A 19535-nucleotide genomic window follows, 5' to 3' on the forward strand; every position below is an offset into this window, starting at 1 on the left:
AGCCAGAATCTAGTACTAAAAGAGTATTGGAACTGATTCAAGAATTTGGTCAGGTTGCGGGATTTAAGTTGAATAAGTTAAAAACTAAGGTTCTAGAGAAAAATCTAACAGTGATTGAGAGAGAGAGGTTTCAGAAGGAGACAGGATTAACATTGGTTAAGAAAGTGAAATACCTGGGGGTTAATATGACTGCCAAGAATGTGAATTTATTTAAAGATAATTATGAAAAAAGTTGGATGGAAGTGAAAAAGGATTTAGAAATATGGTCAAACCTGAAGCTTTCGTTGCTAGGCCATATTGCTGTGATAAAAATGAATGTATTGCCAAGAATGTTGTTTTTGTTTCAAACACTGCAAATTTTGGATAAAATGGACTGTTTCAAGAAGTGGCAGAGAGATATTTCTAGATTTGTCTGGCAGGGCAAGAAACCCAGAATAAAATTTAAAATATTAACTGATGCAAAAGAAAGAGGTGGATTTGCCCTGCCAGACCTTAAACTTTACTATGAATCAGCTGCATTTTGCTGGCTGAGAGAATGGCTGCTTCTTGAAAACACAGACATTTTGGATTTAGAAGGTTTCAATAATGTATTTGGGTGGCATGCATATTTGTGGTATGATAAGGTCAAAGCACATAAAGCGTTTAAAAACCATATTGTCAGGAAAGCATTGTTTAATGTCTGGACAAGATATAAGGACCTACTTGAAAATAAAACCCCAAGGTGGTTGTCACCGATGGAAGCGAAGGCTCAGAAAAAGCTCAATATGGAGGCCAAATGGCCGAAATATTGGGAAATTTTGGAACAAGAGGGAGATAAATTAAAATTGCAGAGCTTTGAAAAACTGAAAAACTGAAAAACTAAAAAAATAATGGAGGCATACAATTTGGACAAGAAAATTGGCTTCCAGGTGGAAAAATCAAAATTGGAAACAGAACTGTTAGATCCCAAAACTAAGACTCTGTCAAGGAAATGGAATACTCTGCTGAAATGGAATACTCAGGATGAAACGGTGAAATCTGCTATGATTAAATGGGCACAAGATGTTGGACACAACATTATGTTGGCTGACTGGGAACAGTTATGGACCTCAGGTATGAAGTTTATGGCATGTAATGCCTTAAGAGAGAATATTATGAAAATGATATACAGGTGGTACATGACACCAGTCAAGCTTGCAAAAATATATCATTTGCCTGATAATAAATGCTGGAAATGCAAAGAGACTGAAGGTACATTCTTTCACCTTTGGTGGACGTGCCCAAGGATTAAGGCTTTCTGGGAGATGATCTATAATGAAATGAAAAAGGTATTTAAATATACCTTTCTGAAGAAACCAGAGGCCTTTCTCCTGGGCATGGTCGGCCAATTGATGTTAAAGAAGGATAGAATTTTCTTTATGTATGCTACAGCAGCAGCAAGAATACTTATCGCAAAGTATTGGAACCAGGGAAGAGAAGCAGCGGAAGAAGAATGGAAAAAATTTAAGGACTATTTAAAGAAATATTACAAAATTAATGAAAGTTAAAATGATGTTGGATTAGAAAATAAATGGTTACTATTAGTAATGGATAAGACAAGGAGAATAAGGAAGATTAAATTAAATTAAAATAAGGGAAGATTTGCTGAATAATTGATTAGAAATTGGAATACAGAAAAGGGAGGCATGAGGAAGTCGGAGAAGAAAGGTATAAGAAATTAAGATCTGAAATTGTACTTGTTTTTTGTTTTTGTTTCTGTTTGTTTGTGTATTTGTTGTGTTTATTGTACTGTAATGTTATGTTTTTGTGGTTATAAAAAATTCTTTAATAAAAACATTATAAAAAAAAAGAAAAGAAAATAAGAAGAAGAATATCTGGATTGTGGAATATTTTCTTTGAGAATGAAGAACAAAATGTTGAAGGCTATGTGTTTCTATATTTAGTCTCCTGAAATGATTTCTGAAACTTCCCAGCAGGAAGACTTTTATGTAAGTCTATGAAGAGTACAATCATACCTCATGTTACGTCCGCTTCATGTTACGTTCTTTCAGGTTACATCCCGTGGCGACCCGGAAGTACCAGAAAGGGTTACTTCTGGGTTTCGCCACTCACGCATGCACAGACGCACAAAATGATGTCACACGCATGCGCAGAAGCGGTGAATCACAACCTGTGCGTGCGCAGACACGCCGCTGCGGGTTGCGTTCCTTTCATGTTGCGAACGGGCCTCTGGAACGGATCCCGTTCACAACCAGAGGTACCACTGTACTGGATCATAGCAAAGTTACAGGGAACCAGGCAGAGGGCCTTCTCAGTACTGCCGCCCTCCCTGCTAGGAAAGACGCATATAAGATACCAAGGAGGATGACCTAAAAAAGGGCCAGATTTCCTCCAAAATGATTCCTACACAGGAATATAACTTAGCAGATTGTCGTCCACATAACCTCCAGGTAAAGGCAGAGATAAACCCGTCTTTAATTATGAAAGCACAACACATAAGGGAGGGCAGTATATTGCCTCCCTGTGGAACGCCCCCCAATGTCAAGTAGATAAAGAATTACACAACTTTTAGAAGACATCTGAAGGCAGGCCTGTATTGGGAGGTTTTTAATGCTTGATGTTTTTAGATATGCTTTAAGCTGCCCAGAGTGCCTGGGGAAACCCAGCCAGATGGGTGTGTTGGCTGTTTGCAGTATGGTAACGCTGCAGAGAGCTTGCTGGGGAGACCATGCATTAAAAAGAAAGGACTCAAAAACAACTTAAACAAGGTTTTAATAAGAAAAACAAAAACTCCTTTTACACTAAGTACATTAACAACCAAACCAGACCCAACCACCAACCCATCCCCCAGGGTAATGGGAGAGCTAGGTGCTGCTCCTTATATACTACACCCAAATGCTGACACACCTTAATCAAATACAACTCAGCAGCACCTGCTACGTTTCACAGCTGTAAAGCTGGGTCTCGTTATCTTCCTCTGGCCCTTGCTCTGGCCCCTTAAAGACATACACATCGGGTGGAACAATGATGAACCTTTACATTTAAATAAACCATTCAACATTTCCCCTGCGGTTCATCATTGTGGAACAAAAACATAAAGCATATTTTGTACATGTCTTTCATGTGTAACCTTTGGAAGTGCTTTAGTAAAAATGTCCGCAATTTGATTGTCACCTGGAACATATTCAAATACAATCATTTCGTCAGCAATTAGTTTCTTTACAAACTGTAACCGTAACCTTAAGACTCTAGTGCGCTGCGTATTGGTCTCTGAACACAGGATAGCAAGTCCGCTCTGGGAATCAAGGTAAACTTTTACTGGTAGTGTTACTTGCATCTGTAGGTCTGCAAATACTTGCAGATACCATTCTACATCACGAGTGGCCTGAACGCATGCACATAATTCACTCTCTGTTGTGGAGAGACAAATAATGGTTTGTGTCTGGGACTTCCATTCAAATGGACAACCGTTATAACAAAACACCATACCAGACACACCCCTGCAATTATTTTGTTCCACTGCATGAGATGCATCGCAGAAAATTTCAAAACCTTTGTCAATACATGTTGTAAACTGCAACCTATAATGTTTGGTGTGTTTAAGGTAATTTCTGAACATCATTGTAGCTTTTTGGCTCAAAAACTGCCTTACTGGCATACACAGTATTAAAATGTTCATCTGCAAAACGTTGTGGCTTCTGTCTCTTTCTATCTGAACGTCTCAGTCCGGAAGGAGAGTCAGATTCCTCAGACTTAATGGGACTAAGTGAACCACTAGTTTCAGGTTGTAAATCATTGTCAGATTGAAGAGATGCCTGTAGGCTAAGCTCACGGTCAGAAAACTCAAGAGAATCTAACCTCCCCTCGGGTGCCTGTGACTTTAAATCATCAAACAAATCAGATTCAACAGACTTTTTGTCTTTTTCCATTAATTCAGAAGCACCATTTCCTGCTGCTGCTGCTGCTGCTTCCTCTTCTTCCTCAGTATTATCTATACCATCAGTATCTTGGAAGACAGCAACTCCATTCCAATTTACAGTTTGTATCATGCTTCTGGTAATATGAAATTTGCCAGTTGCTGGTATGTAAATTCTGTACGCTCCCTGCTGGTAGCCCATTAATTTTCCCTGGACACTACGTTCACCCAATTTCTGTTTAGCGGGATAATGCATAATTACATCTGAACCCCAAATGCGTAGGTATTTCAGATTAGGGCGTTTTTTAAACAGCTTCTCATAGGGGGTGACATCTAAACCAGAATGATAACTGCGATTTCTAACATAACAAAACGCATTAAGTGCTTCAGCCCAAAAGTCTTTGGGCAGATTAGCATCGTGCAGATACGTTTTAACCCCTGTCTGTAGGTCACGCTGCACAACTTCAACAAGCCCATTTTGCCAGGGACTTCGGGGGCAAGATAACTCATGAGTAGTCCCCTGCGCTTCCAGGAAATTCTCAAAATCCTCAGAAACAAATTCTCCACCCCGGTCAGAAAACAGGTTCTTAATTGGTTTGTTAAAGTGCGTTTTTACCCAGTTGCAAAAAACTTTGTACTTCTCAAATGCTTGGGACTTCTCAGCTATTGCATAAGTCCAACAATATCTACTATACTGGTCTATCAGGGTAAGCCAGTACTTAGAACCTCCTAATGATGGTGGGAGTGGCCCAACTAAATCACAGTGTACACGCTCAAATGGCTCAGTTACTTTCCTATCTGAGCATCTACCCTTGCGTGCAACCTTAATCTTATTCTTGCAACAGGATAGACATTGCATAAAGAATTTACATGGTTTTAAGTTGAGGCCATCAACAATATTGTTTGTCTTAATTACATCAGCAAAATTCAGGTGTCCCAGAATTCTGTGTGCCTCATGGACACACCCGGAATGTGGCCTTACATTCCTCAACCCCTGGCTTGACTGTGCTGCTCTGCAATTTATAGGTGATTGGGAGTAGGTGCGAAAATACAGTCTATATAAACCATCAGATTCCCGGGCATATAATAGACGTTTGTTCCCATCGAAAAACTCACACATCGACTTTAAGAAACGCACAGTTATGCCTTGACGAGCAAAGCACCTTACTGACAATAAATTGTCCACTGACGGGCAGTAAATGCAGTTCGCTATTGTAATGTTTAAAGAGTCAAGTTTAACAGTACCCCTGCCAAGCGACTGCAAGACTTGTGAATTGGCTAAATGTACATTACCAATTTCCTCTTCGAAAGAAATAAACAAGCTTCGATCGTTGCAAACGTGCTGAGATGCTCCTGAGTCGACAATAAAAGACTTCCACTTGGCACGTTTAAGTCTTTTACGATCTGTTGTCCTAGTATGGAAAACTCGCGGCTCGTTTCTGTCTCTACTATACGATGTCGGCTGCTGGGCTGACAACCGTGACTGACGAACAGAAACAGGCTTGGGAGTACTTTGCTTTCTTTTGGATCTGCAGTCCTTTGCAAAATGTCCTTGTTTATTGCAGAACCAACAACGCTTTGCAGCTTTAAATGCAGTTGTATCACCACAGGTTTGCATATGGCGTTCCTCATTACTTCTGGAAATAGGAGTGCTTATGGCACAAGCCTCCCTTCTGTCCAACTCGCCCATTAATCTTGCCGTTGCCCCTTCCACAGTTAATTGTGCTGGTGGAACAGCAGATATCTGGCTAGCTATGCCATCAAAGTCCTCGTTAAGGGAACAAAGAATGATAAAAACATACTGAATATCAGGTATGTCCATGTCCCTTCGAATTAATTCGCAGCGTATTGCCTCCAGACGTCTCAAGTGTGCTGCCAAATCACCACCAGGCTGCAACTTCGTCTGGTACAACTGCTTGAAAAACGTCAATGCAGATGCTGACTCTTTTCTAACATGCACTGCTGCAAGACTGTCCCACATTTCTTTGGCAGTTTTCTTATTTCTTATATAGACTACTTGCTGGTCGCTGACTGCCAAATTAATTATCGCCCTGGCTTTTGCATCTCCTTTCGACCAAGCATTAGTCACAGGGTCAGGAGGGTCATCAGTTACATAGGTCCATACTTCTCTAGAGGTCAAAAGCGCCTCCACCCGAAAAGACCATAAACTATAGTTCTCATCTGTTAGCTGTGGGAAGACCAGAGCCTTCTCAGCTTCAGGAACCCGGTCAACCATTCTGGAACTCTTCCAGACCCACAGAACTACGCTAACAGGAGAAGGAGTTTTCAAACCTTTCTCAGAGTCCAAAAATATGCAGTCATCCACTCAGCAGCTGGGCCCATAACCAAAGATGTTGGCTGTTTGCAGTATGGTAACGCTGCAGAGAGCTTGCTGGGGAGACCATGCATTAAAAAGAAAGGACTCAAAAACAACTTAAACAAGGTTTTAATAAGAAAAACAAAAACTCCTTTTACACTAAGTACATTAACAACCAAACCAGACCCAACCACCAACCCATCCCCCAGGGTAATGGGAGAGCTAGGTGCTGCTCCTTATATACTACACCCAAATGCTGACACACCTTAATCAAATACAACTCAGCAGCACCTGCTACGTTTCACAGCTGTAAAGCTGGGTCTCGTTATCTTCCTCTGGCCCTTGCTCTGGCCCCTTAAAGACATACACATCGGGTGGAACAATGATGAACCTTTACATTTAAATAAACCATTCAACATTGTGGGGTATAAATAATAAAATGATGATGATGATGATTACTGCTACTGCTGCTTCTATGCCTGTACTCTGAGGGCAAGCAAGTCTTGCATGAGAATACAACTCTCAAATGCAGGAGCAAGATGCATTTTTGTTTCTTGGAGGGTGCTGTCATTATCACATGAGAATATATATATATAGCATGTATGTGTATGTATGTGTGAAGTTAAATCTGTAATGACATTAATGAATTTCAATAAAGTAACAAAGCAAGTTTTGACATGTAAAAAGGACATTTAAAAAAGCATTGCATCCACCCATCCCAATTTTTCCTAAAAGGTCTATTCTTTTCGGGGGAGGGGGATCATCCCCAATAGTTTCAAAATTTCTGGAAATTATTCACCTCTACTCTTGAGTAGATATGCTAAATTAGGGCTGAACTGCAGCTTATCCAGCTCCTCTGTTTTAGGGGATTTTCTTACTCCCTGTTCTTCCATAAATCTCTTTTTACACAGCATTTCCCAGTACAGTTGTACCTCGGGTTACAAACTTAATTCGTTCCGGAGCTCCGTTCTTAACCCGAAACCATTCTTAACCTGAGGCGCGCTTTCACTAATGGGGCCTCCCGCTACCGCTGCACTGCCAGCGTGCGATTTCCGTTCTCATCCTGGGGCAAAGTTCTCAACCCGAGGTACTACTTCTGGGTTAGCGGAGTTTGTAACCCGAAGTGTTTGTAACCCAAAGCGTTTGTAACCCGAGGTACCACTGTACTGCTTTCTCATCTATGGAATGCACAAAAGTGACAATTTATGCCCAAATACCACCTGCTGACAAACTTATTAAGACGCCTTATTTGAAAGATTTATGCTTTGAAAATATAAACTGTTCCTTTCTCGTTTTGTTCGGAATTGCTGTTAACTTCCTATAATAACAATACAGCATGACAGAGTCGTTGAGGCTGTTGCTTGCATTATTAACCCATATTTTAAACTTACTGAATGGAGGCCCTTAGAAACCCATTTACAAAACCTTGTTTTCATTTTCTTCCACGCACTGTGATTCACAAATGTTGTGATTGAACTTCAATTTTAAATACATGTAACGTATGAAAATATGTTAATCGCCGAGGTGTCTAAATCAGGTTAGCGAAATTGCTTTTATTCTTGCGTTGTACATCACACGGCTCAGTAATTACATTTGCCCTCAAACACACTTCCCAAATCATATATTAATTTCATGTGCCAGCTGAAAAAAAAATGTCTTTATTAATCCCATCCAGAGGCTACATTTCCCTTGAAAACATATCTCCAAGCCAATGCGCAGAATTAAGAAGGAAATCTGAAAAAAGAAAACAACTCTTCAGTGGAAAAGTACCTTCCTTGCATGCAGAAGGTCCTTGGTTCAATACCCAGCATCTCCAAGCAGGACTGGGAGAAAACCCATCTAAAATCCTGAAGATACAGACTGCCAGACAGTGTAATACTGAGCTAGTTCGACCAATGATCTGACTTAGCATAAGGCAGTTACTTCTGAGTAGTACCGTAAAGTAGCTATACAAATTATTGGAGTATCCTGGAGAATCACAGCACCTGCTGTGGCTGCAGAGACCAGTAACTTGTAACTGCTGCCTCCCAGTTTGATTTTGCTGCATTAGCAAGCACCCAAGTGACCTCTCTGGGGTGCAAGCTGGGCTTTCTGTATGGAGCTGCCCAAACAACAAGACCCCATTCTTGGCCTCACTGGTGTAGTCTCAAGCAGGGGCGGAGCTACCTGCCCTGGCACCCAGAGTGGTGCAGGGGCAGGGCTAGCTGGCCCGCGGGCAGGGCTAGCCGTCCGTACGGCTAGCATCCTTAGCTCGCCCGCGCGGCAAGCGTGGGGGCAGCTGTGAGCTGCCCGCGCGGAGAGTGTCCCTAGCTGCCTGCCACCCGCGTGACGAACGTGGGGGTCACCACTTGCTGCCCATGTGGCAAGCTTCCCTAGCTGCCTGCTGCCCATATAGCGAGCTTCGGGAGGGGCACCACTAGTCGCCCGCAGCATCATCCCTAGCAGCCCGCCCCCCATGCAGCGAGCAGGGTGGGTGGTGCAGCGATGTCATCCGCCATCACGGCTGACACCCGGTGCATACCGCACCCACCTTCCTCCACCAATGGTCTCAAGGAAACATTTGGCAGCAGCTTGGCTGCAGGAGATGCCAGAAGGAGGCATTCAAGACTCCACCCCAGTTTTGCGTAGGGCTTACTCCTTAGCCTTTTCTTCTCTTGAAGATATCCCGCAAGGCAGTGGAGGTTTAGGATCAGACTTTTTCTTCTCCTAAATGGGCTACTTCCCCAGGCTGATGTGTTCCATCTGCCCCTCACTTCCTTCTATAGCATGTTCAGAAAACACCTTCTTGACTGTTGGACCTACTATTGGTCTCATACACTCCATGCACTGGTGCCTGTCTTCGCATACAGGGGAAGTCCCTAATGCGCCAAATGTTTGAGATGCATTGGCTTCCCTCACTTGATTTAGCCAATCGACCGCAGCCATTCCTGGGGTGTGCCAGCTGTCTCATGCTGACAGCTTCTAGGAGCCACAGGTGAAAGCTAAGTGCAAGATGGGAACCAAAGGTGGGCAAACCACACAGAAGGACAACCCCTTCTGTGCTTTTCCAAGGAGAATTGGTGTTTGCCTGATCCAGAGGGATCCCCTCACACCCCATACACCTCTGAGATGAGAGCTGTAGCCCAGGAAAATCTGGGGTAGGGAGTTAGAACCTTGCTAGATTTAGAGTCACATTTCTTAGGCAGAGACTAGGTAGGGACGCGGGTGGTGCTGTGGGTTAAACCACAGAGCCTATGATTTGCTGATCAGAAGGTTGGCAGTTCGAATCCCCGCGACGGGGTGAGCTCCCGTTGCTCGGTCCCTGCTCCTGCCAACCTAGCAGTTTGAAAGCATGTCAAAGTGCAAGTAGATAAATAGGTACCGCTCTGGTGGGAAGGTAAACAGCATTTCTGTGTGCTGCTCTGGTTCGGACTAGAGGGCCCTTGGGGAAAGGAATTCCAGCTCTCCAAATCTTTGACTGTATCTACAGAAGGACCTTTAGATCCAGCCCAGTTTCCTTACATTTGATGCATTCCTTACAACTCTGGCTGTTTCCTGCGCAGCGACAGTATGCCAAGATATCCCTGTACCAGCCCTGCCACATCTGCGCTACCCCACAGGTCATGAACTCGCACAGTCGACGTGCTCCAGTCAAATCACATTTTGCCCAGTGTCCTGTTTGCAGCCTTGGGCAGCTAATGTTTATAAACCTTGAACTACAGTTAACAAATGCTAAACAGCAAATAATGACACAACCGACAAGCCCTTCTGTGCTTTTCCAAGGAGAATGAAAAGTGGCCTGCTATTAGTTTTCAATCAGCTGCTTGGTTTGTTTTCCTTGAATAAGTGGAAGCAGTATAGCAATCCAGTGATTCACCAATACTGGCTTAAAAGCTTGTCCTTATAAGTGGAACTGAATAATGAAGACGTTGAGGCCCAGTTTGAATACAACACCAATCCATCTCTCCCCCCTGTTTAAGCTCCAGTCTCTTGGCACATCCAGCTTCAACCTGGCTGCTTACCCATGGTCTATTCGAGGCTAGCAAATCAGGGGTGTAAACCACAGTGGAGAGTTGGCTTCTGAAACTCCGCTTGCTTTAACTATGGTTTGTAATTACATTCCAACCCAGCACCCTAGTTTAACTCTTGTTTGTTGTGTCATTCCCGCCTAGTGCCCGGCAGAGATGCGAGGGATGAGCGGTTTAATCATCCACAAGCACTGAGGCCCTCACTAGGAGTTTCTCCATCTCCTCTCCTCACACTCTGACTGGCAATGGGCTCCTTTTCCTGCCCACCTCCTTACAGACAAGCTCTGTAAGGAGCCTTTATTTTCTTAAAGCATTTATTTGCACTCTGCACTTAGGCTCCCCAAGCAACTTGCAGAAAGAAAAACCCAACAGCAAAGCAATCCCTTCTCCCAAATTAGCCTTCCTGATAATATACCTAATAATAATAAGGCTGTACAGCCTCTTGAATTCCTCTCTGGACATGCACACATCCAACTAACATTGCAAAGTGCAGCCGTGCAACTGAATGGCCATAACAACTGCACCCTCCTGTTTGGTAGTTGTGATGCAGGAAAAGGGTGGTTTGCACCCCTCGCCACGACAGGATTCCAATCATCGCCTGTGTTGCCTGTCGCCTCTCCTGCCCACCCACAATTTTTTCTGCACATCTGACAATACAGCTGCTGCTGCTGCTATAGCCCCAAAATGCAGTTCACTTTCACTGCCTTTAGCTGTTCTCCGGAAAGTGCTTATTACACTACTCATCAGGGCAGAAGCAGCTGCAGAGACCTCAGGAGAAAGAATTGCAATATCTTACTATCCATGTTTCCCGGGAAAGAGTAAATGACATGCTTCAATATCTACTTGAAATCTCCTCCTGCACTATGGGTAAGCAAAGTCCATGATCAAGAGAGAAATGTCACACAGCCAGCCACTGTAATGAGAAGTTCTCTGTAATCATCAAGCGACTTTGCCGAAATTCAGCTTGGTTCCAAAAAGAAAGATGTTGTTGTTGTTGTTGTTGTTGTTGTTGTTGTTGTTGTTGTTGTTGTTGCTGTTGCTGTTGCTGTTGTTGTTATTAATTTCTACCCTGTCCATCTGGCTGGGTTTCCCCAGCCACTCTGGGTGGTTTTCAACAGAACATTAAAAACAGAATAAAACTTCAAACATTAAAAACTTCCCTAAACAGGGCTGCCTTCAGATGTCTTGTCGGATAGTTGTTTATTTCCTTGACATCTGATGGGAGGGCGTTCCACAGGGCAGGTGCCACTACCGAGAAGGCCCTCTGCCTGGTTCCCTGTAACCTCGCTTCTCACAGTGAGGGAACTGCCAGAAGGCCCTCGGCGCTGGACCTCAGTGTCCGGGCCAAACGATGGGGGTGGAGACGCTCCTTCAGATATACTGGGCCGAGGCCGCTTAGGGCTTTAAAGGTCAGCACCATGAGTTTGAATTGTGCTTGAATCGTTTTCTGGCAGATGGCATGGTGGGGCACTGCCATTCAAATGGTGTCTGTGCACTGTGTCATGTGATTGATTATGCAGGGTGGGGCTTACTTGCCTCCCCCCCCTTCAAGTTGGCACCCCTGCCAAGGCAGCAAGGCAGCAGTTATGAGTTACCAGTCTCTGCGGCCACAGCAGGCGCTGTGATTCTCCAGTGGTTTGACTTCACCCCCAGAGGCACACTCTATTGTCTCTCAAGACAGATGGATGTCAACAACAGCAGCCATTAACAGTGTTCCTCCGCGATAGCTTAACCTATCAGTGTGCCCTCTCTCGTTTATATGCCACATTTTCTCCTTTAAACCCCACCCAAAGTTTGAATGGCATGATGAGGTCATAGCATGGTAAGGGTGGGAGCCTTTGTACCGTGCGACTGGCACTCTGGCAGACATCAGTTGTGAAAACGAGAACCCGAGGCCTCCTCCATCCAAGCAGAGGTCTGTCATGGAGCCTTTAGCTGAGATTCCTGCATTGCAAGGGGGTTGGACTAGATGACCCTCAGGGTCCCTTCCAACTCTACAATTCTATGACTCTATGATTTTGTGAATCAAAACTCCCTACCTCCAAGCACCATGCCAGCTTGGCAGCATTTCCTCAAGCGGCACGCAGGGCAGTTCTTCCGGCGGATCTTGTCCACTATGCAGTCGTTCCGCCCGGCACATAAATAGTTATGCTGCCCTGTAAGGAAAAAAAGGAAGAAGATGGGGGAAATGAACACTAGATTACTGAGAAGTAAAAGAAAGGGCAGGGCAGGGCAGTTCAGAAAGCTAGGGTGAATAAAGCGCAAAGCATCCAAACAAATCACTAAACTATAGCCTGGAAACAACGTTAGTCAGCTTCAATGTCAGCCTCCCTGATCTGTTTTGGAGGTGTAAACAAAATGTATAAACCGTCCTTCAGGCTAAATGCTCAACAACAACTGCTTCCAAAGTAAAAGGGGTTATTGTTATTATTATTATTATTATTCTAGCAACTAACTGGATGCTACCATCCATTCATCCGTCACTTAATCTCTCATTAATTATTGTTTCTATCTTCTTGGTTGGGTAATTAAATGCCCATCGGAGGTGCTTTTATTACCTACAGGGGAGGAGGGGGCAAGGAGGTTCAGAAGGGAACAGCCTTGTTACTGAGAGGCTGAACAGCCACGTTTCACTTGGTGTGTCCCCCTCCCCCCCCCCCCTGAATTGGGTCATATTAAAAAAAGGAACGAACCAATCTGTTCCTGTTTAACGTGACTCAACAGATGAAAAACTAGTATCTTATGGACTTTAACAATGTAAGGGTCACCATGACATTAGCACAGCGATATTATGATCAGTCAGTTGTTATTGGTGAACTGCTTCTATTATGGACGCGGACATCGAGTGTATTTTTAAACATAGCGCTTGCTATCTAAGCTTGCACAAACTGAAAGGCAGTGAGAGAGAGAAGAAACAGGCTTCCTTTCCCCCCCTCCCCCCATTCTTTTTTAGTTACTAACTTATTAAAGCCTGCTGGGAACCAGTGTAATAATAATAATTTATTTCTTATACTTTTAATATGTAATGTTTTATTATGTTTATATATGTTGGAAGCCTCACAGAGTGGCTGGAGCAACCCAGTCAGATGGGTGGGATACAAATAATGAAAGGATGGTGGTGGTGGTGATGATGATGATGATTAATCCTGGCCCATCTGACTGGGTTGCCCCAGCTACTTTGGGTGGCATCAAACATTAAAAACCTCACGATACAGGGCTGCCTTCAGATGCTTTCTAAAAGTCAGGTGGTTGTTTATTTCCTTGACATCTGATGGGAGGGCGTTCCACAGGGCGGGTGCCACTACCGAGAAGGCCCTCTTCCTGGTTCCCTGTAACCTCACTTCTCACAGGGAGGGAACCACCAGAAGGCCTTCGGAGCTGGACCTCAGTATCAGGGCTGAACGATGGCGGTGGAGACTCTCCTTCAGGTATGCAGGGCCCAGGCCATTTAGGACTTTAAAGGTCAGCACTAACACTTTGAACTGTGCTGAGAAATGTACTGGGAGCCAGTGAAGAACCTTTAGGACCAGTGTTATATGGTCCCGGTGGCTGCTCCCAGTCACCAGTCTAGCTGCCGCATTCTGGATTAGTTGCAGTTTCTGAATCACCTTCAAAAAAGTAGCCCCACGAAGAGCACATTGCAGTAGTCCAAGCAGGAGATAACCAGCGCTTGTATCACTCTGGCAAGACAGTGTGCAGGCAAGTAAGGGTCTCATACTAGCCTACCCCACAAGGGTGTTGTGGGGATTAAAGCAGAGGAAGGAATGAACCAAGCGTGCCACACAGAGCTCCCTAAATGAGGTCAGTATATAAAAGTAATAAACATTGACTTAGTCAGAGTAGAACCATTTAAACCAACTTGATTTTAAGTAGATCCAGACGTTGCCAAATCAATGAGAGTTAGTATTAGTTAATAATGACTTAAGTCCCACTGAACATCAACAATGCTCACCTGAACAGCAGGCCAATCAGGCACACAGGCTACTTGGTCACAGTCTTGCTCCCCACAGTATTTCTGATTAAACTATGGCAGGCTTCCTCAACCTCAGCCCTCCAGATGTTTTTCGCCTACAGCTCCCATGATCCCTAGCTAGCAGGGCCAGTGGTCAGGGATGATGGGAATTGTAGTCTCAAAACATCTGGAGGGCCGAGGTTGAGGAAGCCTGAACTATAGTAATTATTACTAAATTTCCAACCAGGTTCGCTCCCAGATCTACCTGGAGACGGCAGGGATTGAACCCGGGAAATTCTGCATGCCATTCAGACGCATTGCCACTGAACCACGGCCCTTAATTACAGATGCCATTTGAGAAGGCCCAAGTTGGCTCCACAAACATCAGGGGCACGGGCTGCCCTGAAGAGGGTCAACCACAGACTCCAAACAAATGGACTGCTCTGGGGTTTTTTATATCGCACATTAGACTTTGACCACAGATGTCCAATCCATCTGAAGCTGTGGAACCTGGCTTTAGGAGGTTCAAAGAGCAGCAGGGGACTGTTTCCAAAAGGGCTTTCAAAGAGCCCAGTTTTGGCCTCTGTAGTCCCAGCAACTGAGGGTTCAAAGTGCAGCAGCACTATCACCTGATATCATACTGGTGTCAGATGATTTGGCCTATCAGGGTCAGGGAAATAAGGATCTATTCCACTTGCCAGAAAACATTCCCCATCCCTGCTGTAGGCACTTATCCTTGGCAGCTTTGTAGCGCTTGGCCATTGTGGTCTCTTTGTAAACAGGGTAAGAGCTTCCTTACACTAATTTAGGCTGCAATCCTATACACACTGTTCCTTTGAATTCAGCAGGACTTACTTCTGGGTAAACATGTATAGGCTTGAGCTGTCAGTTATCTGCACAACGCAGAGGAAAAGAAAATCAAATCACGTCTGAAATAATTAGGAAACAATTTGCTGATTTGCCTAATGCAGGTAATTTGGGCTCTCATTTGTTTCCCTAACGTATTAGTTCTAAACATGTGAATATCTGTGTCCAGTTGAACAAGTTGAATAGATTTGGGGGGGAATATTAATAAAAAGTATATTTTAAACACATACGCAGACACACAAATCATCTCAGGTTAATATCTGTGCTTTTAGAATGCAGAAGCCAGTCCTTTGACCTTTGCATTCAAATTCCATCATCTCCCTGAAGGGTAGAATGTGTGACTAAGAGGGGGGAAATATGCAAGGCATTTGCCTAATTTCAAAATTACAGTATGATATTGAACTGCCCCAATATGCTGCAATACTTGAGATTCTTCTGGCCATATTTTAATCGGAATACCATTTTCCTGCTATGCTATCTCTCTGCCCAGCCTACCTCACAGAGCTATTGTGAGGATGAAATGGAGAGGAGGTGAACAAGCAAGAATGTCACAGGGGAATATAAGTGTAATCATAATAAAATTAAAACAAACCTTGGTTTACTGTGATGTGTGACTGGAGACAAGGGTCTGCTGGAATAGCATAGCTCCTGTCAGCAGCTGGAGTGGGTGGGACTTGGACCACTCTAACATCTGGAGGGCCAAAGCTTCCTCATCCCTGGTGCAAAATTACTTCTCCACAAACCCAAAGTGGGCGGGGAAATATTGGAAATGAGGAGAAGCTCAAAAGAGCCTGCCTGGTTCTGCTGGTGACTGCAGCAGACAGAGCGTGGTCCAAGCTCCACTGACCGCCTCATCAGTCCTGGCACACCTGTCTTCCATGTGAAAAGGAAGCAGCCTAGTTTTGTTTATTTAAGGTATACCCCACCTTTGAAACAGGTGAAACAGGTGGTCTCCCATCCAGGTACCAACCAACAGCAAGCAACCCAACTGAGCCAGTGTCCTGGCAGCAACATTGCTGCCACTTACGGAGACTGGGCAGAGATGGAGCAGAGCAGTGAGTTTGGGGCAGCCCCTATCTATTATACCCAGCAGAAATCCCCTTTCCATAATGAAGGAATAACTAGGACCCTTCCCTACGACCACAAGATGGAGGGAAAAGAATTGCACCCACCAGGTCCAAGGATAGCTCTTTTGCATCTGTTCTCCGACTGAAGCCCTAGACGCAGGCCCTTCTTGACCTCCTTTCCCTATGTTATGTACTGAGTTGAATAGGATCCAAACTGCAGCAGTCTGATTGGTCCTAGAACAATAGGATCCAAAAGGCAGCAGTCTGATTGGTCCTAGAACAATAGGATTCAGAATGCAGCAGTCTGATTGGTCCTAGAACAATGCAGCAGTATGATTGGTTGGCAGGAACTACCCAATCATGCTCCAGATAGAAGTGAATCCACAACCTGATTGGCTTACAGTAGAATTCCGGAATTAGCCAATCATGTGCAGCCCATTGTGTAAATAATGTATATAAAGCAGATACTTTGAGGGGACTTTCATTCATTCCTCCTCACCACTATGAGCTGAATAAAGAGCATGAAATCACTTTGTGACTCTGAGTATATTTCACCCTAACTTACAAAAATGGGTGCCACAGCAGTTCCAGGGTTGCTAGGAGCCATGGTAATTACAAATTACCATGCTTCCCACATGTTTCCAGCACCTAAGAGGTGATGCTGTAGCACACCGTGAGAATCCTCCACCTTAGCGACTGAGGCAAAGGAGGCATGGGAGAGGTTTAGGCTGGCTGGTGCAGTGGGGTTCCCCGAATTGTTAAGATGGGTGAGAGTCATCTGCTGTATAAAGAGACAAGGTCCACCCCACAGGCTCACTATCTCAAGGAAGAAAGCATCAGATACCAACCAGAAATTATTAAGCTCCCTAAATACAGAATGGTGCTGAGGATTGGTTCCTTTCCCCCTCTTCAGTCCCGCAATACATACTAAATTGGGAAACTTCCAAGTCAAGAGCCCTGTGCTTTGCTTGCTTCCAACAGCAGCCATGTGCAAAGCTCCCAAATAATGATTATATTGTTCTACTACTGCAAGAAATATATTAGCACAATACATAAAGCACGCATCTGTCAAAAGTGAACCACGGAGCCTATTGTGCGGATGCAAAGGTGAGAGAAGGCAAGCAAAATGAAATAGCACCCAATACAACGTTGGCAGATAATTGGATTAACTATGGAAACAAAACTGATTAAGGGGCTGTTAATCATGGTGCACAGGGCAGAGCTGCTTCAGAAGCAGATAAATGGGGGAGCCAGAAATCGATTTCTAAAAGGAGAGTTGCCAGGGATGCAGACTGCCACCTAATCCCAAAAGATATTCTCATAACATGCAAGTGGTCTGGTCAATACCGGACAGCATTGCAACCTCCCTCCAGCTGCGTCGCTGCTGCTTACCAAGGGGAGGGGGACGAAGCAGTGGCAAGGTGGCTGCGGTGAAAACACACCAGCAGGAGGGCAGCATTGATTCCACCAGCGTGCCAACACTGCACCAACCTCACTGCCCCCTATCTCAGTATGCAGAAATGTCTCAGCTGGAGGTAGGCCAGGTGAGAGGTACAGCACCACCTGTCTGCTATTGGGTCTGCTTGTTATCCCACTCATAACACCCTTCACAGGATCAAAGCCTATCCTGGAAGACAGTCCAGAAGCTATGGAACCATAAACAGCTTGTGACACAAGTACCTGAGGCAGCATCTTCCCCAGCACCAACAAACTCAAGACGTTTTGATCAGGAGGAGATGCTCTGCTGTCCATAGCAGAAGCTAGAAGGTTTGTGACAGGGCATTCTTGGTGGTAGCACCCTGTCTACAGAACTCCCTCCCAGGTGACATTTTGTTTCCCCCAGCCACTGACATCTTTAAACAAAGGCTCAGCTCAAGTTAACCCAAGCATCTGTCACATGAACTGTAGTGTTTGGGGCTCGTGGTTTTATAGTTATCTGTTGCTGCTCTTTATTTGTCTTGTTATTTTATTTGTATGGTATGGCCGGTCTAGTTTTCCACGTATGCTAACCCATTCTTAGCTCCTATATGCAGGAAGTGGAAGTATAAAAGTATCAAATAAAGTCATAAAGGTAAAGGGTAAAGGGACCCCTGACCATTAGGTCCAGTTGTGACTGACTCTGGGGTTGCGGCGCTCATCTCGCTTTACTGGCCGAGGGAGTCGGCGTACAGCTTCCTTGTCATGTGGCCAGCATGACTAAGCCGCTTCTGGCGAACCAGAGCAGCGCATGGAAACGGCGTTTACCTTCCCGCCGGAGCGGTACCTATTTATCTACTTGCACTTTGACGTGCTTTCGAACTGGTAGGTTGGCAGGAGCTGGGAATCGCGGGGATTCGAACCGCTGACCTTCTGATCAGCAAGTCCTAGGCTCTGTGGTTTAACCCACAGCACCACCCGCATCCCTATAGATAAAGTCATAGAAGCCTTTATTTTAATTCACCCATCCGCGTATTCTGCTAAGCCACCTGGCCAGGAGATTCCAGAGTGTAGCCCAGTTCAGATTTCTCATTTCCAGAAGAAGAAACAAACATCTAAGGATGGAATCCTACTGTCTCTGGAAGGCCATTGGGAAGAATGGCAGGATATAATTAGAAATGACAATGATAATGATATACTGTTTAGCTGATCCCCTCCAGTCATCCTTGGGTGCCCCCTTCTAGTCATTACTCATCTGGAGGGGGCTATTCCAGGGAGGCTTTGAATCTAGTGGATCCCAAGCTCTCATCTTCAAGCACAGACCCTGGAATGGGGGTGGGGAGGGGAGAAGTATTTCAGCCTTTGCATAATAGGAAGTAAAAATGTTTTCTTTCAAAAATGATAATAATTACCATCTGATGGGAAGAGGAAGAGGGTCTATTCCTACCTTCCAACCCTGATGATGTGGGTCTAGCAGGGCTTCAGATCTGCCTATCTGCCTGTCAGGGCGACTTTCTCCTCCCACTGAGCCTATAGGACTGCTCTGTAACAGTCTTGCTGGCACCAAAAGGGCGAATAGATTTATTGCAGCACAACTATCGTCCTGCTTCACCAGATCCCAGATTATGAATGTTTATGCCGCCATAAATCATTTAATCTTAAAAGTGCCAAAAAGACTCTGTGTTGTTTTTGCTGCAAACACTGCTTTGTTTCTGCTGCAAAAAAAGTTGCTGCTTCTCTGGTTACGGGGATCCAGAACGTCTTTTCACGGGGAACGCCGGCGGTGTGGGTGGGTGGGGGAAGTTACATGGTAACAAATTCTGACACAGCCAAGGGATCACAGGTTCACTTGGGGAAAATGAGCTCCAAGCCCAGACAGTGCCAACATCAAAAAATGCTTCACACAGGGCAGGAGTAGTAATGCCTGCCAACTGTGTGGCCCAAGGATCCAACTGATGATTCAGAGAGCCTCCTCCAAGCTGAGACTGACAAGTATGGAAATTGTGGTCACCTT

General features: G+C 44.7%; 1 protein-coding gene across 1 annotated transcript in view; it reads right to left on the reverse strand.

Moving 5' to 3' along the window:
* The window catches only part of PGR (progesterone receptor), a 62227-nt gene that overhangs the window by 22265 nt on the left and 20427 nt on the right, over positions 1-19535 (reverse strand). Inside the window, exon 3 of the mRNA XM_053385679.1 lies at positions 12259-12375. Within this exon, the coding sequence (XP_053241654.1) occupies positions 12259-12375 (117 nt within the window). The remainder of the gene's footprint in view (positions 1-12258; positions 12376-19535) is intronic.

Source organism: Podarcis raffonei, chromosome 4 (genome assembly GCF_027172205.1).
Source record: "Podarcis raffonei isolate rPodRaf1 chromosome 4, rPodRaf1.pri, whole genome shotgun sequence".
Lineage (NCBI taxonomy): Eukaryota > Metazoa > Chordata > Lepidosauria > Squamata > Lacertidae > Podarcis > Podarcis raffonei.